The 24,232-nt window shown below is 45.4% G+C and overlaps 1 protein-coding gene across 1 annotated transcript in view; it reads right to left on the minus strand.

Moving 5' to 3' along the window:
* Positions 1-24,232, minus strand: part of dnah10 (dynein axonemal heavy chain 10) — a 304,418-nt gene that overhangs the window by 165,467 nt on the left and 114,719 nt on the right. Inside the window, exons 22-24 of the mRNA XM_086011825.1 lie at positions 14,135-14,251; positions 4,587-4,689; positions 3,450-3,628 (exon numbers count right to left, since the gene is read on the minus strand). Of these exons, the coding sequence (XP_085867951.1) occupies positions 3,450-3,628; positions 4,587-4,689; positions 14,135-14,251 (399 nt within the window). The remainder of the gene's footprint in view (positions 1-3,449; positions 3,629-4,586; positions 4,690-14,134; positions 14,252-24,232) is intronic.

A 24,232-nucleotide genomic window follows, 5' to 3' on the forward strand; every position in this document is an offset into this window, starting at 1 on the left:
TTTTTTTTTAAGGCCAGACCTTATGCGATCCGCCCAGCCGTCGAAGCAGAGCTGGAAGGGTTGGAACGTTCAGGAGTACTGTCCAAAGTGGACTGGAGTGAGTGGGCTACACCCATCGTTCCTGTAATGAAGAGGTCGTTGAGTAATACGCCTGGGGAACCAAAGGAGGTTCGCATCTGTGGGGACTTCAAGGTGACAGTGAACCCAGTCCTTCACACGGTACAATATCCGCTTCCGCGGATAGAAGATATTTTCGCCTCGCTATCTGGAGGAAAACGCTTCACGAAGATTGATCTGGCCCAGGCGTACCTGCAAATGGAAGTAGAAGCAGCCTCAAAACAATACCTCACGATCAACACTCACAAAGATCTCTACCAAATAAACCAGCTGGTGTTCGGGGTAGCATCGGCTCCGGCTATTTGGCAAAGGGCAATGGATCAAGTCCTGCAAGGGATTCCAGGGACCCAGTGTTATTTGGACGACATCCTGGTCACGGGCGAAAATGACAGTGATCACCTCGCCAACCTGGAGCAGGTGCTCACTAGATTGAAGGGCTATGGGCTACGAGCTAATCGCCACAAATGCGAGTTTTTCCAGAAGCAGATCTCGTATTGTGGCCACGTTATTGATGAAGAGGGGTTACATAAGTCCCCTGAAAAGATTGAGGCAGTAGTCAAGGCTCCGGCACCGGAAAATGTGTCACAACTGAGGTCGTTCCTCGGACTGGTGAACTATTACCATAAGTTCTTACCAAATTTGTCTACAGTATTACACCCACTGAACACCCTACTGCAGACGGGGGTACCATGGAAGTGGAATGACGAATGTAAACGAGCTTTCCAGAAGTGCAAAGAATTGATCACATCAAAAGAGGTATTGGCCCATTTCAACCCAGCACTACCAATTCGGTTGGCGTGTGATGCATCACCCTATGGTATTGGAGTGGTGCTGTCGCACAAATTCCCAGACGGGTTGGAGGGGCCAGTAGCCTTTGCGTCTCGGTCACTAACCTCAGCCGAGCGCAACTACGCCCAGATTGACAGGGAGGCCCTCAGCCTAGTATGGGGAGTAAAAAAATTCAACCACTATCTGCATGGGCAGAAGTTCACCTTGCTGACTGACCACCAACCACTTGTCTCCATCTTTAATCCAAAGAAGGGCATTCCAGTGATGACTGCACAACGGCTACAAAGATGGTCCCTTTTTCTAGGGGCGAACCAATATGAAATAGAGTATAAGGGCACGAAACAGCATGGAAACGCTGATGGGCTATCACGCCTGCCACTGCCTACTGTGGAGGAAGCACCTGCAGTGGACCCTGTCGAAATATTTTATTCGTCGATAATTGAACGCTTGCCAGTAACTAACGCGGATATAGAGAAGGAGACCCGAAATGATCCGACACTGTCTCGGGTATATGACTTAACGGTGAAGGGATGGCCAACGCATGGCGACTCACTGTTGCCAGCATTCTCATCCAGAAGAGAGCAGCTGTCAGTATGCCAGGGGACAGTGATGTGTGGATCCCGAGTGGTAATTCCACCCAAGTTAAGGGAAAGAGTGCTCGATGAGCTTCACGAAGGCCATCTGGGAGGGGTGAAAATGAAAGGCCTTGCTAGGGCTTATGTGGGGTGGCCGGGGATCGATCAACAAATCGAGGACCTAACAAAGAGCTGCTCAGGATGCCAGAAGGTCCAAAACGCACCACCACATGCCCCTTTACACCCATGGGAGTGGCCCTCCTCTCCATGGCAACGGGTACATACTGATTTTGCTGGTCCATTCATGGACTCAATGTTCTTAATAGCAGTGGATGCGCATTCGAAATGGCCTGAGGTGATCAAAATGTCCTCCACCACTACGGAGAAAACGATTGCAGTCCTACGGACCATATTTGCCAGGAACGGCTTGCCAGAGCAGATTTGCTCTGATAACGGACCACAGTTTGTGTCCGAAGAGTTTCGGAAATTTATGAGAAGGAATGGGGTAAGGCATTACACATCCGCCCCGTATCATCCAGCCACAAATGGATTGGCCGAGAGGTTCGTACAAACCTTTAAAAAGGCAGTAAGGGCCATGTGCGATGACGACAGTCCACTGCAGCATAAGGTGGACAATTTCCTGTTAGCCTACCGAAATGCGACACATGCAGTTACCAACCAGACCCCAGCCATGATGTTCTTTAACCGAAGGTTGAGATCTCGTCTGGATTTGCTCAGACCAAATGTGCGAAGAAATGTTGAGAATAAGCAATTCCAGCACATCAATGAGAAGCCGACAAGGAGCTTCAATGTAGGACAACCAGTCTTGGCCCGCGACTACCGAACAGAGAAATGGCAACCCGGAACGATATGCACAAGGCAGAGGCCACTAATGTACACAGTGGATGTCGGGGAGAACATTGTGAGTCGCCATGTCGACCAGATCCTAGCGTCACAGGAACGAGTCAACCCCATGTCCCACGTACCTGGTGATGAACCCGACATACCGGTAGCATCTACCCCAGAAACAGTAGCATCAGAAGCTGATGAACCAACCGACGACCGGGGGCCAGAATCGCCTCCGCACCAAGAGCAAGACACTCAGGAAAGGCGCTATCCAGAAAGGATCAGGAAGCCGCCCCAAAGACTGAATTTATAAATGGACTATTTTCAGTTAATGTTGCATGTTAAAAGTGTTAATTGTTAAATGAATGTTATGGTACTGTTAATCTAAAAGGGGAGGAATTGTTGTGTATGTACCTTTAAGAGAGAACTGCTTTTATACTGTAGTACCGGCAGTGACCACACCTGTATATAAAGCCGTAGCAGGCTTCTGTACTTTCAGTTCCAGCATACCCTCTGTTCAGTAAACACCTGTTATTACCGTTCTCCTGCAGTCCGTGTGTTATTGATACGCGGACACTACAGTTAAGAACTCAACACCTAAATTAATCAGCTGGGGTCAAGTTAGACTGCCTATATTTCTGAGGTCTCCTTGGCCTGATGCTAACTGTGTTCCAGAGGGAATGTAACGCCACTTCAATGCTATTCCTGATCCAGTTCTCAGGAGGTGCATGAAAGTGGCCGAGTGGTAAATCTCCCCCCACTTCATCGCAACCACTTCATCTCCCCACAGCACCATAGATGAACTATTAGCAGATCAACTGAACAGAGTCAGGAGCCAATGTGCCATTCTTCTGTGATGCCATCCACTAAACTTCACCATGCCGTGTCATCAGTGAACTATTTTCAATTACTGTATTGCAGTGTTTTGTGTTTGTGGTAGGGGTGGGGGTGTAGACAGGCAGCACCATGCTACACTCAAGGAAAGACTGCTTGAAACTCCGGGGCTTTCAGGCACAAGATTGTCCCAATCGACAAGCTTTGTACAATAGCTGCACACTCCACAGTTCTTCAAATAAAGCAGTGACATTAAACATAGTCCGAATACAGGCTATGCAAACATACCCGCTGTGCCTTGTAAATGTCATAGATCTGTCGCAGGCCTTTCATTTCCTTCTGAAGTGACAGCAGCTCAGGATGCATTGTAATCGACAGATCAAAAAGCTTCTCAGCATTTGCCAGTTCTTGACGGTTTCTCTCAAATTCTTCCATCTCATTTTCAAATTTGCCCAAGATCTCAAGCCCTACAATAATCAATGAAAAAGAAAAGAAAAACAAAAAGCAGTCATATTTACAGCTTTTCTACTGTATAGAGTGTTAAGCTAGATAAACATGAGGGAGAAAGGAATAGAAGGATATGGTGACTGGCAGGGTGAGATGAAGAGGGGTGGGAGGAGGCTTGTGTGGAGCATAAATGCCAGGCCTGTTGGCCTGAATGGCCTGTTTCTATGCTGCAGATTCTATGTAAAGAAACTGAACTAGGCAATTATGGGATCCATGTTCAAATGTTTTGTGATATCAGAAGGATAAATGCACTCAAAATCAGCCTTGCAGCATCCTTCCACCCCAGGCCTGTCTTTACCCAGGAGGTCGGGCGGTAATAAATGACCATGCATCGCTTTATGACTGCAGATGCAGAAAATCCTGCCATTTTCATACCTCCCGCTGGCAGCCTGTTGCAGATGATCCCTGCCAACAGCACTTTCCACTTGTCCTGAGGGAATGTCATATGAATTGGCTACTTCAGTTGCGACTGAATTGCTGGTGTCATCCATGACATTTGTGTCTTGCACTCATGATAAGCTTCAGACATGAGGTTGCCTGAAAATCACCGCAAGTGAATTCTTTGAAACTAACAAGCTTGTGAAAACTCACAAGTTAAATCACAAAGTTGGTACATTAAGACTTTTGGAAAATTAGTTGTGTAATACTAATGTATTGTCAAATTTGAAACGTGCAGAATCGCTAGATGTTAGTATTTCAATTTTTAAGAAGCTATGAAGAAAATGTATTTACAATCTGAACTTTTCCTTAAATTTAGTCAGCATTTCCTGCAAAGCTTTACCTTTCACGGGTGGCATTACACCAAATTAGTACTGCAGGAAAATAAAACAACATGATAGGGTAAGAATGTTTATATGACACTTAGGATTTTTGCTTTACGTAAGAAAGGTTGGTTGTTTGCCTGCACTGTTTTCTAACCTGTATCCAGGTCGTCTCCCACAGAACCTGGGCCTTGCAGGTGGAATCTTGCTGCAAAACCAGCAAGGTTTTGTGCAAATTCTTTAGTCTGTAGTTTGGTGGTCTGAAAGACAACAATGATAAATATTTTACATATTTTTACTTGTTCAAGCTAACACTAACGTTCACAAAGCACAGAATTAACAGCAGGTTAATAAACAAAAATATTTCTCAACTGGCATGACTGAAAACACGATGAAATTTGAAATAACTTGCATTCTTTGTCACTGGACCAATATCCCGGAATTCCAGGGCTAACCCCGTTGTGGGAGCACTGTCACCACAAGGCCCACCACCGCCTTCTCAGGGCAACCACGGATGGGCAGTAAATGCCAGCCTTGCCAGCGATGCCCACATCCCAGGAACAAATAATAAATAAAACACCTGTTCCAGTAACATCAATGAAGGAATATATTGTACATGGTAGGCACATAGCATTAGGAGGGTGGTTACACACCAACATGGGCTTGTTGGGCCGAAGGGTCTGGCTGTGTTGTAATTTCTATTTAATTCGAAGCAATTCATCTCACTGATGAAGCACTTAGTCGGAGTGGTCGATTAGGAACTAGAGTAAGTACGTATGTTAGGAAAGGAGGAGTCACGGTGTTGAGTAGCAGTGTAGAAAGGAAGAAGGGACTTCGTTGGCATTTTGTGGTGAATGTTGCTGCTTCACCTGACGAAGGAGCAGCGCTCCGAAAGCTTGTGATTTCAAATAAAGCTGTTGGACTATAACCTGGTGTTGTGTGACTTCTTACAGCTGAAAGTGAAGACAGCTTGATCACAGAGAGTATGGAGTTCATTTCTGTGTATGCTGTCGACTTTTGGGAGTTGGACGATGGCAGGAGCAGTGTAGACTTCTGACTTATGTCCGACTTGGAAAGTGAGGGACATTGAGGGTGGGTGGGATAGGGTCGGGTTGCCAGCTCTGATTAGACATATTCATGGAGGATTCATCACCTGACTTTCTGCCTCCAACTGCAGTCAAACTGCCTTTTCCGAGCTCCACTATCTTTATAACTAATAAACAAAAGTATGCAAAGAAAATGAAACAAACAACATTTTTCATGCCACACTGATATTGCTCACAGCAGTGTCCTGGAGATTAATTAAGTAATTTTCAAACACTTTGGGATGTCCTTAGGACAAAAAAGGGGCTATATAAATGCAAGACCTTTCTTCGCTTTTATAAGTTCAAAATTTGTATCCCCAAATGTTTTAATAACTGTTTTTCAACAAGAAAATCATCAGTAAATAATGGCACTTGATATACCAGTTCAACAACAACAACATCTTGCATTTATATAGTACCTTTAACATAGTAAAACGTCCCAAGGCGCTTCAAAGGAGTGATTAATGAACAAAATTTGACACCGTGTCAAATAAGTAGATATTGGGACAGGTGAACTAAATCTTGGTCAAAGAGGTAGATTTTAAGAAGTGCCTTAGGAGGTGAGAGAGGTCATGAGACAGAGAGGTTTAGGGAGGGAATTCCAGAATTTAGGGCCCAGGCAGCTGAAGGCACGGCCATCAATAAGTCTAGACTTGGAGGAGATTAACAAATTAGTAAGAAAGCAAATTAGCTCTGATGATGTGGAATCTGTATGGGTAGAGCTGAGAAATACCAAGGGGCAGAAAACGTTAGTGGGGGCTGTATACAGACCCCCAAACAGTAATGCTGAGGTTGGGGATGGCATTAAACGGGAAATTAGAGATGCGTGCAATAAGGGCACAGCAGTCATCATGGGTGATTTTAATCTACATATAGATTGGGCTAACCAAATTAGTAACAATACTGTGGAGGAGGAATTCCTAGAGTGTATACGGGATGGTTTCCTGGACCAATATGTCGAGAAATCAACGAGAGATCAGGCCATCTTAGACTGGGTATTATGTAAAGAGAAAGGATTCATTAGCAACCTTGTTGTGTGAGGCCCCTTGGGGAGGAGCGATCATAATATCATTAAGATGGAGAGTGAAGTAGTTGACTCAGAGACTAGGGTCCTGAATTTAAACAAAGGAAACTACGATGGTATGAGGCACGAGTTGGCTAGGATGGATTGGGGAACGTTACTTAAAGGGTTGATGGTGGATAGGCAATGGCAAACATTTAAAGATCGCGGGACAGAAATTAGGATCGGGTGCTTGCCGCGTGTGCAAGCCCCCGATCTGCGCTCACCCTGCGCGCTGACATCTGAAGCCCGGGCCTGCTTGCATTTCCTGTCACTGGCCCGGTTCAGATGTCAGCGCAATGTGCTTACCTGATCCAGCGGCGTAGTTAGTGCGGTGTGCCGGCTGGGATCAGGTGAGCACTCTGCAGCCAATCAGGGGAGGGGAAACTCATTCATGAGTTTGATAGTAAAGACTGTCAAACTCATGAAAAGTACAGGCGCCCAAAAGACTAGTTTAACTTTAATTAAAATTTTCAAAAACATCCCAATAATTAAATAAACTATAAATAACTTTAAAAAACGATTTAAAACAATTAATAAAATTTTTCAAAATTTTTTTTTTACGAATTCGGGTCTAAAAATAAACTTACCTTACTGTAAAGTCCTTAAAAACAATGAAGCTGTGGAAAAAATGTAATAATTTTAAATAATAGACCACTTACCTTCAAGAATCCACTGCTTACGCCTCCTTTTATCATTTCCAAAAAGTTCAGGCCCTTGCACACGCGCAAACCTGTCTAAACGAAGGAAGTTCAACGCGTGCGCACAGAGTCCTGCGCGCACGCGTTGGGCCTCTTAACCCCTTAGTTCGATGGAGAGGAAATGCCGGTTTCCCGCACATGCGCTGTGCATGCTGGAATCCGGCACTTCCAATGGGCCCACGCGTGAGTACACCGTCCGTGCTCACGCGTTGGGACCGGAATTACTGGCCCAATATGGATGAACTACAGAATTTGTTCATCCCTGTTTGGCATAAAAATAAAACAAAAAAGATGACTCAACCGTGGCTAACATGGGAAATTAGGGATAGCATAAGAACCAAGGAGAGGACATATAATTTGGCCAGAAAAAGCAGCAAACCTGAGGATTGGGAGCAGTTTAAGATTCAGCAAAGGAGGACAAAGGGATTAATAAAGAAGGGGAAAATAGATTATGAGAGTAAGCTCGCAGGGAACATAAAAACTGACTGTAAAAGCTTCTATAGATAAGTGAAGAGAAAAAGATTGGTGAAGTCAAGCGTAGGTCCCTTGCAGTCAGAATCGGGGGAATTTATAATGGGGAACAAAGAAATGACAGACCAATTAAATACATACTTTGGTTCTGTCTTCACAAAGGAGGACACAAATAACCTCCCAGAGATGTCGGGGAACATAGGGTCTAATGAGAGGGAGGAACTGATGAAATCAGTATTTGTAGGGAAATGGTGTTCGGGAATTTGACGGGATTGAAGGCCGATAAATCCCCAGGGCCTGATAATCTACATCCTAGGGTACTTAAGGAAGTGGCTGGTCATCTTCCAAAATTCGATAGACTCTGGAACAGTTCCCATGGATTGGAGGGTAGCTAATGCAACCCCACTATTTAAAAAAGGTGGTAGAGAGAAAACGGGGAATTATAGACCGGTAAACCTGACATCGGTAGTGGGAAAAATGCTAGAGTCCATTATAAAAGATGTAATTGCAGAGCACTTGGAAAACAGTGACAGGATCGGACAAAGTCAACATGGATTTACATAGATACATAGAAGATAAGAGCAGGAGTAGGCCATTTGGCCCTTCGAGCCTGCTCCGCCATTCAATGAGATCATGGCTGATCATCCAAATTCAGTACCCGGTCCCTGCCTTCTCCCCATATCCCTTGATCCCTTTAGCCTTAAGAAATATATCCAACTCTTTCTTGAATATACTTAATGAACTGGCCTCCACCGCCCTCTGTGGCAGAGAATTCCACAGGTTCACCACTCTCTGGGTGAAGAAATTCCTCCTCATTTCAGTCCTAAATGGCTTACCCCTTATCCTTAGACTATGACCCCTGGTTCTGGACTCCCCGGCCATCAGAAACATCCTTCCTGCATCTAGTCTGTCCAGGCCTGACAGAATTTATAGGTTTCGATGAGATCCCCTCTCAATCTTCTAAACTCCAGTGAGTATAAGCCCAATCGACACAATCTCTCCTCATACGTCATTCCTGCCATCCCAGGTATCAGCCTGGTGAATCTTCGCTGCACTCCTTCCATGGCAAGAACGTCCTTCCTCAGGTAAGGCGACCAAAACTGCACACAGTACTCAAGGTGCGGTCTCACCAAGGCCCTGTACAACTGTAGCAAGACATCCTTGTTCCTGTACTCGAACCCTCTTGCTACGAAGGCCAACATACCATTTGCCTTCTTAACCGCCTGCTGCACCTGCATGCGACTGGTGTACAAGAACACCCAGGTCTCTTTGCACTTCCCCTTCTCCCAATCTATTACCATTCAAATAATAATCTGCCTTCCTGTTTTTGCCACCAAAGTGGATAACCTCACATTTATCCACATTATAGTGCATTTGCCATGTTTCTGCCCAATCACCCAACCTGTCCAAATCGTGCTGGAGTTTCACGACATCCTCCTCCCAGCATACCCTCCCCCCCAGCTTTGTGTCGTCTGCAAATTTGGAGATATTACATCCAATTCCCTCGTCCAGGTCATTAATATATATTGTGAACAGCTGGGGTCCTAGGACCGATCCTTGCGGTACCCCACTAGTCACTGCCTGCCACTCAGAAAACGACCCGTTTATTCCAACTCTTTGCTTTCTGTCCGCCAACCAGTTCTCTATCCAAGTCAATACCTTGCCCCCAATCCCATGTGCTTTAATTTTGCACGCTAATCTCTTATGCGGGACCTTATCGAAAGCCTTCTGAAAGTCCAAATACACCACATCCACTGGTTCTCCCTTATCTATTTTACCAGTTACATCCTCAAAAAATTCCAGTAGATTAGTCAAGCATGATTTACCTTTTGTAAATCCATGTTGACTTTGTCCGATCCAGTCACTGCTTTCCAAGTGCTCTGCTATTACATCTTTTATAATGGACTCTAGCATTTTCCCCACTACCGATGTCAAGCTTACCGGTCTATAATTCCCCGCCTTTTCTCTACCACCTTTTTTGAATAGTGGGGTAACATTAGCTACCTGCCAATCCATGGGTACCGTTCCAGAGTCTATCGAGTTCTGGAAGATGACCAGCAATGCATCTACTATTTCTAGGGCCACTTCCTTAAGTACCCTGGGATGTAGATTATCAGGCCCTGGGGATTTATCGGCCTTCAGTCCCATCAATTTTCCTAACACCATTTCCCTACAAATACTGATTTCTTTCAGTTCCACCCTTTCATCAGATCCTATGTTCCCCGGCATTTCTGGGAGGTTATTTGTGTCCTCCTTTGTGAAGACAGAACCAAAATATGTGTTTAGTTGGTCTGCCATTTCTTTGTTCCCCATTATAAATTCCCCCGATTCTGACTGCAAGGGACCTACGCTTGACTTCACCAATCTTTTTCTCTTCACATATCTATAAAAGCTTTTACAGTCAGTTTTTATGTTCTCTGCAAGCTTACTCTCATATTCTATTTTCCCTTTCTTAATTAATCCCTTTGTCCTCCTTTGTTGAATCCTAAACTGCTCTCAATCCTCAGGATTATTGCTTTTTCTGGCCAATTTATATGCCCTCTCCTTGGACCTTATGCTATCCCTAATTTCCCTTGTTAGCCACGGTTGGGTCACCTTTTTTGTTTTATTTTTATGCCAAACTGGGATGAACAAATTCTGTAGTTCATCCATTCGGTCTTTGAATGTTTGCCATTGCCTATCCACCGTCAACCCTTTGAGTGCCATTCCCCAATCAATCCTACCCAACTCGCTCCTCAGACCATCATTGTTTCCTTTATTTAAATTGAGGACCCTAGTCTCCGAGTCAACTACTTCATTCTCCATCTTAATGAAGAATTCGATCATATTATGATCGCTCCGACCCAAGGGGCCTCTTACAACAAGATTGCTAATTAATCCTTTCTCCTTACATAATACCCAGTCTAAGATGGCCTGATCTCTGGTTGGTTCCTCGACATATTGGTCCAGGAAACCATCCCGTAAACACTCCAGGAATTCCTCCTCCACAGTATTGTTACTCATTTGGTTGGCCCAATCTATATGTAGATTAAAGTCACCCATGATGACTGCTGTGCCCTTATTGCACGCTTCTTTAATTTCTCTTTTAATGCCATCCCCAACCTCCGCCTTACTGTTTGGAGGTCTATAAACCACTCCCACTAACGTTTTTTTCCCCTTAGTATTTCTCAATTCTACCCATACAGATTCCACCTCATCAGAGCTAATATCCTTCATTACAATTGTATTAATCCCTTCTTTAACCAGTAATGCTACCCCACCTCCCTTTCCTTTTTGCCTATCTTTCCTGAATATCGAATACCCCTGGATGTTGAGCTCCCAGTCTTGGCCATCCTTGAGCCACGTTTCCGTAATCCCAACCAAATCGTATTTGTTTACTTCTATTTGCGCTGCCAATTCATCCACCTTATTACGAATGCTCCTCGCATTAAGACACAAAGCCTTCAGGCTTGTTTTTTTAATGCTCTTAGACCTATTAGAATTATTATTTACTGTGGCCATGTTTGATTTAAACTGTTGATTTCTCTGACTGCCACTTTTGTTTTTCTCCTTCCTATCTTTTGCTTTTATCCTTGTTTCCCTTTCCTCTGTCTCCCTGCTCAGGTTCCCAACCCCCTGCCATTTTAGTTTAAACCCTCCCCCACAGCACTAGCAAACACTCCCCCTAGGACATTGGTTCCAGCCCTGCCCAGGTGCAAACCGTCCGGTTTGAACTGGTCCCACCTCCCCCAGAACCAGTTCCAATGTCCCAGGAACTTGAATCCCTCCCCCTGGCACCATTCCTCTAGCCACGTATTCATCTGAAGTATCCTTCTATTTCTACTCTGACTAGCACGTGGCACTGGTAGCAATCCTGAGATTACTACCTTTGAGGTCCTGTTTTTTAATTTATCTCCTAACTCCCTATACTCTGCTTTTAGGACCTCATCCCGCTTTTTACCTATATCGTTGGTGCCTATATGCACCACGACAACTGGCTGTTCACCCTCCCCTTCCAAGATGTTCTGGAGTCGCTCGGAGACATCCTTGACCCTTGCACCAGGGAGGCAACACACCATCCTGGAGTCTCGTTTGCAGCCGCAGAAACGCCTATCTATTCCCCTTACAATTGAATCCCCCATTACTATAGCTCTACCCTTCTTTTTCCTCCCATTCTGTGCAGCAGAGCCACCCCTGGTGCCAGGAAGTTGGCTGCTGCTGCCTTCCTCTGATAAGCCATCCCCCCCAACAGTACTCAAAGTGGTGTATCTGTTGGAGAGTGGGATGGCCACAGGGGACCCCTGCACTACCTGCCTGCGCCTAGTACTCTGCCTGTTGGTCACCCGTTCCCTTTCTTCCTGTCCAACCTCTACCTGCGGTGTGTCCAACTCCGTAAATGTGCTATTCACGTTGTCCTGAGCATCATGAACGCTCCAGTATGTGTCGAGGTAAATCACGCTTGACTAATATACTGGAATTTCTTGAGGATGTAACTGGTAGAATAGATAAGGGAGAACCAGTGGATGTGGTGTATTTGGGCTTTCAGAAGGCTTTCGATAAGGTCCCGCATAAGAGATTAGCGTGCAAACTTAAAGCACATGGGATTGGGGGTAAGGTACTGTCTTGGATAGAGAACTGGTTGGCAGACAGGAAGCAAAGAGTTGGAATAAACTGGTCTTTTTCCGAGTGGCAGGCACTGACTAGTGGGGTACCACAGGGATTGGCGCTAGGACCCCAGCTATTCACAATATATATAAATTATCTAGATGAGTTTGCAGACGACACAAAGCTGGGTGGGCGTGTGTGCTGTGAGGAGGATGCAGAGAAACTCCAGTATGATTTGGACAGGTTAGGTGATTGGGCAGATGCATGGCAGATGCAGTATAATGTGGATAAATGCGAGGTTATCCACTTCGGTGGCAAAAACAGGAAGACAGATTATTATCTGAACGGCAATAGATTGGGAAAAGGGGAAGTGCAATGAGACCTGGGTGTCCTTGTGCACCAGTCGCTGAAAGTAAGCATGCAGGTGCAGCAGGCGGTTAAGAAAGCAAATGGTATGTTGGCCTTCATAGCGAGAGGATTCGCGTACAGGAGCAAGGATGTCTTGCTGCAGTTGTACAGGGCATTGGTGAGACCACACCTTGAGTATTGTGTGCAGTTTTGGTCGCCTTATCTAAGGAAGGATGTTCTTGCCATGGAGAGAGTGCAGCGAAGATTCACCAGACTGATACCTGGGATGGCAGGAATGACGTATGAGGAGAGATTGGGTCGATTAAGCTTACATTCACTACAGTTTAGAAGAATGAGAGGCGATCTCATTGAAACTTATAAAATTCTAACAGGACTAGGCAGACTAGATGCAGGAAGGATGTTCCCGATGGCGGGGGAGTCCAGAACCAGGTGTCACAGTCTAAGGATAAGGGGTAAGCCATTTAGGACAGAGATGAGGAGGAATTTCTTCACCCAGAGAGTGGTGAACTTGTGGAATTCTCTACCACACAGGGCAGTTGAGGCCAATTCATTAAATATATTCAAGAAGGAGTTAGATATATTTCTTAAGGCTAAAGGAATCAAGGGATATGGGGAGAAAGCAGGGACAGGGTACTGAGTTTGGATGATCAGCCATGATCTCATTAAAATGCGGAACAGGCTCGAGGGGCCAAATGGCCTACTCCTGCTCCTATCTTCTATGTTTCTGTGTTTCTAGGAGCGCAGTTATCTCGGTGGGTTGTGGGGCTGGAGGAGGTTACAGAGATAGGAAGGGGCGAGGCCATGGAGGGATTTGAAAACTATTTTAAAATTGAGGCGCTGCTGGACCAGGAGCCAATGTAGGTCAGCGAGCACAGGGGGTGATGAGTGAACGGGACTTGGTGTGAGTTAGGACACGGGGGGTGATGAGTGAACGGGACTTGGTGTGAGTTAGGACACGGGGCAGTGAGCACAGGGGGTGATGAGTGAACGGGACTTGGTGCGAGTTAGGACACGGGGCAGTGAGCACAGGGGGTGATGAGTGAACGGGACTTGGTGTGAGTTAGGACATGGGGCAGCGAGCACAGGGGGTGATGAGTGAATGGGACTTGGTGCGAGTTAGGACACGGGGCAGTGAGCACAGGGGGTGATGAGTGAACGGGACTTGGTGCGAGTTAGGACACGGGGCAGCGAGCACAGGGGGTGATGAGTGAACGGGACTTGGTGCGAGTTAGGACACGGGGCAGTGAGCACAGGGGGTGATGAGTGAACGGGACTGGGTGTGAGTTAGGACACGGGGCAGCAGAGTTTTGGATGAGCTCAAGTTTAAAGAGGGTGCAAGGTGAAAGGTCGGCCAGGAGAGCATTGAAATAATCTAGAGGTAACAAAGGCATGGATAACGAAGTACAGGAAAAGAATGAACAGTGATGTCTATTACCTTAGTGAACTTCTTCTTTACGGTGCCCAGACTATGGTCAATCTTGCGTGACTCATCAAAGAGATTTTCCCAGATTATTTTAATATTCTGTTGCAACTCTTTCTCTTCTTCTGTAGTCTGATGAGAAAAAAACAATTAAGAAATGTATGCGACATAAAGAAAATGATCTACAGAGAGTGGTCAAAGATACGGTTATAGAAACAATTCATATATAGGTGTAAAAAATTGCGTAAATGGACATAATAGCATGAGAAAAAAGAACAGCAGAATGTGATAACAAAAACATTTACATTAGATTTCCTCACAATAAATTAGAAGGCAAGCGGTTTTGAAATACCATGTCCTGTACAATATATCAGCATAGTATCTGGGCAGGGCAATAAACCAGGTTGAGAAAGAAAGAGATCTACCTGTTCTTGTGCGTGGATCTTTAAAGGTTCATGAGCATTGCTGTGAAGAGATAGCTAGAGCAAAGAGGATGTTGGGGTGCATTTATAAGACAATTGACTATAAGGCAAGGCATACTGATTTTTCCTTGTACAAGACCTTAGTCAGGCCTCAGTTAGAATACGGTGTCCAGATTTGGTCTCCTCACATGGTGGGTGATATTGAGGCATTGGAAAGGGTGCAGAGGAGGGCCACGGGACTAATTCCCAGTCTAAAACATTTCAGTTATGAAGATAAGCTAAAAGAGCTGGGACTCTACACTTTAGAAAAGCGCTGACTTAGGGATGATCTGATTGAGGTTTATAAGATGATGTTTAATGCCAGATCAAGGTTAGATGTCAGGAGGTGGTTCTTTTCCCAGAGAATAGTGGATCTCTGGAACAGGCTGCCGTCTCGTGCGGTGGATGCTGATTTGCTGAATTCCTTCAAGCGAGAGCTGGACAGGTTTCTGGCTGGGGCGGAGATCACCTTGTACAAAAGGGAGGTACTGCAGGGAATTATGTCCTAGACCAGTTCATAAGAACATAAGAAATAGAAGCAGGAGTAGGCCATTTGGCCCTTCGAGCCTGCTCCGCAATTCAATAAGACCATGGCTGATCATCGACCTCATCTCCACTTTCCCGCACTATCCCCATATCCTTTGATTCCCTTAATATCCAAAAATCTAATCGATCTCTGTCTTGAATATTCTCAATGACTGAGCCTCCGCAGCCCTCTGGGATGGAGAATTCCAAAGATTCATCACCCTCTGAGTGAAGAAATTTCTCATCTCAGCCCTAACCCGGGAGAGTTCAAACACAGCGGGAGCAGAGCGAGAGCGGCAAAACCCGGGAGAGTTCAAACACAGCGGGAGCAGAGCGAGAGCGGCAAAACCCAGGAGAGTTCAAACACAGCAGGAGCAGAGCGAGAGCGGCAAAACCCGGGAGAGTTCAAACACAGCGGGAGCAGAGCGAGAGCGCCAGAACCCGGGAGATTTCAAACACAGCGGGAGCAGAGCGAGAGCGCGAAAACCCGGGAGAGTTCAAACACAGCGGGAGCAGAGCGAGAGCGGCAAAACCCGGGAGAGTTCAAACACAGCGGGAGCAGAGCGAGAGCGGCAAAACCCGGGAGAGTTCAAACACAGCGGGAGCAGAGCGAGAGCGCCAAAACCCAGGAGAGTTCAAACACAGCGGGAGCAGAGCGAGAGCGCCAAAACCCAGGAGAGTTCAAACACAGCGGGAGCAGAGCGAGAGCGGCAAAACCCGGGAGAGTTCAAACACAGCGGGAGCAGAGCGAGAGTGCCAAAACCCGGGAGAGTTCAAACACAGCGAGAGCAGAGCGAGAGCACCAGAACCCGGGAGATTTCAAACACAGCGGGAGCAGAGCGAGAGCGGCAAAACCCAGGAGAGTTCAAACACAGCGGGAGCAGAGCGAGAGCGGCAAAACCCGGGAGAGTTCAAACACAGCGGGAGCAGAGCGAGAGCGGCAAAACCCGGGAGAGTTCAAACACAGCGGGAGCAGAGCGAGAGCGGCAAAACCCGGGAGAGTTCAAACACAGCGGGAGCAGAGCGAGAGCGCCAAAACCCAGGAGAGTTCAAACACAGCGGGAGCAGAGCGAGAGCGGCAAAACCCGGGAGAATTCAAACACAGCGAGAGCAGAGCGAGAGCGCCAAAACCTGGGAGAGTTCAAACACAGCGGGAGCAGAGCGAGAGCGCCAAAACCCGGGAGAGTTCAAACACAGCGGGAGCAGAGCGAGAGCGGCAAAACCCAGGAGAGTTCAAACACAGCGAGAGCAGAGCGAGAGCGCCAGAACCCGGGAGAGTTCAAACACCAATCTCAGGGAAGGAGAGAGGTAAAAAGTATTCAAGGTGTGACGTCACCACAAAGTGGGTAAGTGATTGGTTGGTAAGTATTTCTCCCTTTTTAAGCTTAAATCTCCTTGGTTTATAGTTTCTAAGGTGTGATATTCACCATCTAGAATTGAGGCAGAGTGTATTTAAGAATAATATTAATAAATTTAATTAATTACATAGAATGGGAGATCAGGCGATGTGTTGCTGCTGCAATATGTGGGAGCTGGTGGACGCCATTGATGCTCACGGTGATCACATTTGCAGTAAGTGTTGGCTGCTCGAGGAATTCCAGCTCCGTGTTGAAGAGCTGGAGTCCGAGCTTCAAATACTGAGACACATCAGGGAGGGGGAGAGTTACCTGGACTCTGTGTATCAGGAGGTAGTCACACCAATTAGATTAATTAATTCAGATGTAGTCCGTGGCCAGGGTCAGGATGGTGTGACTAGAAGTGAGGCAGGTACGGGGATCCAGGAGGTAGTGTTGGAGGAGCCGCAGCCCTTGCACTTGTCCAACAGGTTCGAGGCTCTTACGCCCTGTGAGGATGGGAACAGGGACTGCGGGGAGGATGAGCAACCTGGCCACAGCACCGTGGAGCGGGGGGCCATTCAAGTGGGGGGAGTTAAAAGAAATGTTGTAGTGGTAGGGGATAGTATCGTTAGGGGGATAGATAGAGTTCTCTGCAGCCGAGAGCGAGAGTACCGAAGGCTGTGTTGCCTGCCCGGTGCCAGGGTTAAGGACATCTCCTCTGGACTGGAGAGAAACTTGGAGTGGGAGGGGGAGGATCCAGTTGTCTTGGTCCATGTTGGTACCAACGACATAGATAGGACAAGGAAGGAGGTTCTGCTGAGGGAGTTTGAGCAGCTAGGGGCCAAATTAAAAAGCAGAACCACAAGGGTAATAATCTCTGGATTATTACCTGAGCCACGAGCGAATTTGGCTAGGACAAATAAAATTAGAGAGTTAAATGCGTGGCTCAAAGACTGGTGTGGGAGAAATGGGTTTTGCTTCCTGGGACACTGGCACCAGTACTGGGGCAGGAGGGAGCAGTTCCGTTGGGGCGGGCTTCACTTGGCCAGTGCTGGGACTAGAGTCCTGGTGGATCATATAACTAGGGCTGTAGAGAGGGCTTTAAACTAACTAGTGGGGGGGAGGTTCCTAGAGAGCAAATAATAAAAATGACAACAGAGAAGGTCATAGACTTAGGTAGCAGTGGGGAAATTAAAAACCAGAGCATGTCAGGAAGGGGCAGAAGGTATGGAGTAAAAGGTAAAGTAATAAAAAGGGCAAAAGCAGGAACTAAGGGTCACAAAACATCTTTGAAAGTTCTCTATCTGAATGCACGTAGCATTCGTAACAAAATAGATGAGTTAATGGCACAAATAGCTACATATGGGTATGATCTTGTGGCCATTACAGAAACATGGCTGCAGGGTGACAATGCCTGGGAATTAAACATACCAGGTTATTTAACGATCAGGAAGGACAGGCAGGAAGGAAGGGGAGGTGGGGTGGCTATGTTAATAAAGGAAGGAATCACTGTAATACAGAAAAATGATATTGGGTCAAAAGATCAGGACAATGAAACAGTTTGGGTGGAGGTAAGGAATAATAAGGGGAAAAAAACACTAGTGGGCGTAGTCTATAGGCCTCCGAACTGTGGCAACTCTGTTGGACGGAGTATCAATCAGGAAATAGTTGAGGCTTGTAATAAGGGAACATCTATAATTATGGGGGATTTTAACTATCATATTAATTGGACAAATCAAATTGGGCAGGGCTGCCTTGAGGATGAGTTCATTGAGTGTATTAGGGATGGGTTTCTTGAGCAGTATGCAACTGAACCGACCAGGGGGCAGGCAACCTTAGATCTGGTCCTGTGTAACGAGACAGGATTAATTAAAAATGTCCTAGTAAAGGATCCCCTTGGAATGAGTGACCATAACATGGTTGAATTCCATATTCAATTAGAGGGTGAGAAGGTTGGATCTCAAACAAGCGTGCTAAGCTTGAATAAAGGAGACTATGAAGGTATGAGAGCGGAATTGAGTAAAGTGGATTGGGAAAATAGATTAAAGGGTAAGACGATACATGATCAGTGGTGTACATTTAAGGAGTTATTTTACAACTTCCAAAAAATATGTATTCCACTGAGAAGAAAAGGGTGTAAAAGAAAAGACAGCCATCCGTGGCTAAGTAAAGAAATTAAGGATAGTATTCGACTAAAAACAAGGACATATAAGGTAGCCAAATCTAGTGGGAGGATAGAGGATTGGGAAAACTTTAAAAGACAGCAAAAAATAACAAAAAGATTGATTAAGAAAGGGAAGATAGATTATGAAAGTAAATTAGCAAAAAATATAAAAACAGATAGTAAGAGTTTTTATAGTTATATAAAAAGAAAAAGGGTGGCTAAAATAAATGTTGGTCCCTTAGAGGATGAGACCGGGAAATTAATGGTGGGAAATATGGAGATGGCAAAATCACTGAATGAATATTTTACATCAGTCTTTACAGTAGAAGACACTAAGAATATCCCAACACTGGACAAACAGGGGGCTAAAGGGGGGGAGGAGCTAAACACGATCAAAATCACTAAGGAAGTGGTACTCGGTAAAGTAATGGGACTCAAGGCGGATAAATCACCTGGACCTGATGGCTTACATCCTAGGGTCTTGAGGGAAGTGGCGGTAGGGATTGTGGATGCATTGGTAATAATTTTCCAAAACTCCCTGGACTCGGCAAAGGTCCCGGCAGACTGGAAAACTGCTAATGTAACACCCTTATTTAAAAAGGGCAGTAGACAGAAGGCTGGAAACTATAGACCGGTTAGCCTAACATCTGTAGTAGGTAAAATTTTGGAGTCCATTATTAAGGAGACAGTAACAGGACATTTGAATAATTATAATTTAATAGGACAAAGTCAGCATGGTTTTATGAAGGGGAAGTCATGTTTGACAAATTTGCTGGAGTTCTTTGAGGAAGTAATGTATAGGGTGGATAAAGGGGAACCAGTGGACGTAGTGTATTTAGACTTCCAAAAGGCATTTGACAAGGTGCCACACAAAAGATTATTGCTTAAGATAAAATATCACGGGATTGGGGGTAATATTCTGGCATGGATAGAGGATTGGCTATCTAACAGAAGGCAGAGAGTTGGGATAAATGGTTCATTCTCAGACTGGCAATCAGTAACTAGTGGTGTTCCGCAGGGGTCAGTGCTGGGTCCCCAGCTCTTTACAATCTATATTAACGATTTGGAGGAGGGGACCGAGTGTAACATATCAAAGTTTGCAGATGATACTAAGATGGGAGGGAAAGTAGTGAGTGAGGAGGACATAAAAAACCTGCAAGGGGATATAGACAGGCTAAGTAAGTGGGCAGAGATTTGGCAGATGGAATACAATACTGGAAAGTGTGAGGTTATGCACTTTGGCAGGAAAAATCGTAGAGCAAGTTATTATCTTAATGGCAAGAAACTGGAAAGTACTGAAGTACAAAGGGATCTGGGGGTCCTGGTGCACGAAACTCAAAAGGTTAGTATGCAGGTGCAGCAAGTGATTAAGAAGGCCAATGGAATGTTGGCTTTCATTGCTAGGGGGATAGAATATAAAAATAGGGAGGTATTGCTTCAGTTGTACAAGGTATTGGTGAGACCGCACCTGGAATACTGCGTACAGTTTTGGTGTCCATACTTAAGAAAGGACATACTTGCTCTCGAGTCAGTACAAAGAAGGTTCACTCGGTTAATCCCGGGGATGAGGGGATGGACATATGAGGAGAGGTTGAGTAGATTGGGACTCTACTCATTGGAGTTCAGAAGAATGAGAGGCGATCTTATTGAAACATATAAGATTGTGAAGGGGTTGGATCGGGTGGATGCAGGGAAGATGTTCCCGGTGATGGGTGAAACTAGAACTAGGGGGCATAGTCTTAGAATAAGGGGCTGCTCTTTCAAAACTGAGATGAGGAGGAACTACTTCACTCAGAGGGTGGTAGGTCCATGGAATATGCTGCCCCAAAAAGCTGTAGAAGCTACATCATTACATAAATTTAAAACAGAAATAGACAGTTTCCTAGAAGTAAAGGGAATTAAGGGTTATGGGGAGCGGTCAGGAATTTGGACATGAGTCTAGGTTCGGATCGGTCATGGCCCTGTGGGTAGCGGAGCGGGCCCAGGGGCCGTGTAGCCTGATCCTGCTCCTATTTCGTGTGTCTAATTCTGTTAGATTCAGGAGATGGTTCTGTGATAGTGGATTGGCGGTTAGGATCAGATCAGCCATGATCTTATTGAATGGCGGAGCAGGCTCGAGGGGCCGATTGGCCTACTCCTGCTCCTATTTCTTATGTTCTTATGTAAATGGCCGACCCCTTTTTCTGAGACTGTGACCCCTGGTTCTAGACTCCCTAGCTAGGGGAAACATCCTCCCTGCATCTACCCTGTCAAGCCCTGTAAGAATTTTGTGTATTTCAATGAGATCACCTCTCATTCTTCTAAACTCGAGAGAATATAGGCCTAGTCTACTCAATCTCTCCTCATAGGACAATCCCACCATCCCAGGAACCAGTCTGGTGAACCTCTGTTGCACTCCCTCTATGGCAAGTATATCCTTCCTTAGGTAAGGAAACCAAAACTGTACACAATACTCCAGGTGTGGTCTCACCAGGGCCCTATATAATTGCAGCAAGACGTCTTTACTCTTATACTCAAATCCTCTTGTAATAAAGGCCAACATACCATTTGCTTTCCTAATTGCTTGCTGTACCTGCATGTTAACTTTCAGTGATTTGTGTACAAGGACACCCAGGTCCCTCTGAACACCAACATTTCCCAATCTCTCACCATTTAAAAAATACTCTGCTTTTCTATTTTTCCTACCAAAGTGGATAACTTCACATTTCTCCACGTTATATTCCATTTGCAATATTCTTGCCCACTCACTTAGCCTGTCTATATCCCCTTGAAGCCTCCTTGCATCCTCCTCACAACTTACATTCCCACCCGGCTTTGTATCATCAGCAAACTTGGATATATTACATTTGGCCCCCTGATCCAAATCATTGATGTGGATTGTGAATAGCCGAGGCCCAAGCACTGATCCTTGTGGTACCCCACTAGTTACAGCCTGCCAACCCGAAAATGACCCGTTTATTCCTACTCTCTGTTTTCTGTCCGTCAACCAATCCTCAATCCATGCTAGCACATTACCCCCAATCCCATGAGCCCTAATTTTGTTTAATAACCTCTTGTGTGGCACCTTATCAAATGCCTTCTGAAAATCCAAATACACCACATCCACTGGTTTCCCCTTATCTATTCTGCAAGTTACAACCTCAAAAAACTCTAACAGACTTGTCAAACAAGATTTCCCTTTCATAAATCCGTGTTGACTCTGCCCAATCCTATTATTATTTTCTAAGTGCCCTGTTACCACGTCCTTAATAATAGATTCTAGCATTTTCCCTACTACTGATGTCAGGCTAACTGGTCTGAAGTTCCCCATTTTCTCTCTCCCTCCTTTCTTAAATAGTGGGGTTACATTTGCCACCTTCCAATCCGCGGGAACCGTTCCAAAGTCTATGGAATTTTGGAAATGACAACCAATGCATCCACTATCTCTATAGCCACCTCTTTCAAAACCCATGGATGTAGGCCATCAGGTCCAGGGGATTTATCAGCTTTCAGTCCCATTAATTTCTCTCCAATACTATTTTTTTACTAATGCTAATTTCTTTCAGTTCCTCATTCTCGCTGGAGCCTTGGTTCTCCGCTATTTCCGAGAAGTTTATTGCGTCTTCTTCTGTGAAGACAGGCACAAAGTATTTGTTTAATTTCTCTGCCATTTCCTTATTCCCCATTATAATTTCTCCTGTCTCTGCCTGTAAGGGACCCACATTTACTTTCGCTAATCTTTTCCTTTTTACATACCTATAGAAGCTTTTACAGTCTGTTTTTATGTCTCTTGCTAGTTTACTCATATTCTATTTTCCCTTTATCAATTTTTTGGTCCTTCTTTGCTGAACTCTAAAATCCTCCCAATCCTCAGGCTTATTACTCTTTTTGGCAAAATTATAAGCCTCTTCCTTTGTTCCTATATCACCTAAGGGGGTCGTTGAGGAATTTTACAGATTTTTTTCCCCCAAATTGGCCTGGGTTTTTATCTGGTTATTCGCCTCTCCCAGAAGACCTCCTGGTTTGGGGTGGGGTGGGGTGGGGAGTGTATATATTGTGACACACAAGGTATTGCAGTTGTGTGGGACAGACTGGGTGGACCAAAGGGTCTTTTCCTGTCGTCACTGTTCCTATTCTGCTGCTACGGTGCAGTTGTGTTTCAACTGGCCTGTTCCTCAGTCTACAAAGTCTGATTGCTGTAAATAGGGACATCCTGGGGTCAACTGCTGTTGGTGCCTGTAAATTACAGCGCCTTGTCCAAGTGGCCACTTTTCGTTTCTGAAGTTTAGGTTAGCAGGTGATTTGACCATAGGGGCCGTGCCAGCTGAAGCTGATCGTATTCCTCACCAAACATCCACACACATGCAAAACAAAAGAGAAAATGCTGGAAACACTCAGCGGATCAGGTGCAAACCACACGTCAAAACAGCTGCACCCGAAACGCTAACCTGCCTGCTCTCTTCACGGACGCTGCCCGACCTGCTCACTGTTTGCTGCGTTTTCTGTTTTTTCTTTCCAATTTCCAGCATCTGCATTTTTTTTTGCTTTTGATCCACTCACAAGCAGCTGTCATGAGTTGCTGAACTGCTGAATATCGAGCAGTGGCACCGGGGCCAGGTTTCCCTGGCTGAGAACGGCTCGTTCAGCACAGACTAGATGTCAATCCTGGGAATTCAGGTGTGTATGGCTCAGCTACTCTACTGATAAACTCACTAAGACACCAGGGGAATTGTGCTAATTAATTTTAGCTAAACCATTTCCTAACGATATTAGACTCAGTATTTAAAGGAAGTAGATGCAATCATTTTCCAGCAGAAAGACTTTGGCAAATCGTTTAGTGAGTGAGCCACCCTGTACATTTAAGCATTGATCTTCACTCGGTGCTGCAGGAGCTGCCCTCGAAACTTTTACCACAAATGCCTGCAATGTTTCCCTATTCATCCATCAGAAAAGGCTGTTTCAAGTTCACAAACTGCTTTTTCTCATCTAGACATTTGAGAACATCATTAATGACTTTGTTTAGTTTGTGTCCAGTCAGAGGGTTGCTCACTCACACAGGGCATTGAATCGAGACTCTGTCTCCTCCCTATCACTGGTACGAGAAGGGCAAGCAAAATACAATGTTTACAGGTGTCAAAGTCATAGAAAAAAAAATTGTATCCTTCAAGAAATAACAACCCAGGTGCCTCAGAAAAAACGCAGCTACTGAAGATGAGGATAACAACCCATAGCTGGCGACATCACCTCTCAGCTGAACGTAAACAGAACAGACTTGATGATAGCTCTAAAGCACAGCGTACAAAATACAAATCACACGAGTGTTTGGAACTCTCTTTCCCCAGTTGCATTATTGATCAACTGGAAGCTGTTCAAAATGATATTGATCACTATGTTTAAAGGATCACATCCTAGAAAATGTCTGATTGCCCTCTGAATATAAGGCGTAGGAGCAGGAGTAGGTCATTTGGCCATTCAATAAGATCATGGCTGATCTGATCTTGGCCTCAACTCCAGTTCCCTGCCCGCTCCCCATAACCCTCGACTCCCTTACCATTCAAAAATCTGTCTATCTCCACCTTAAATATATTCAATGACCCAGCCTCCACAGCTCTCTGGGGAAGAGAATTCCAAAGATTCACAACCCTAT

This window comes from Somniosus microcephalus, chromosome 19, assembly GCF_052327205.1.
Source record: "Somniosus microcephalus isolate GS21.2 chromosome 19, FLI_Smic_1.0, whole genome shotgun sequence".
Lineage (NCBI taxonomy): Eukaryota > Metazoa > Chordata > Chondrichthyes > Squaliformes > Somniosidae > Somniosus > Somniosus microcephalus.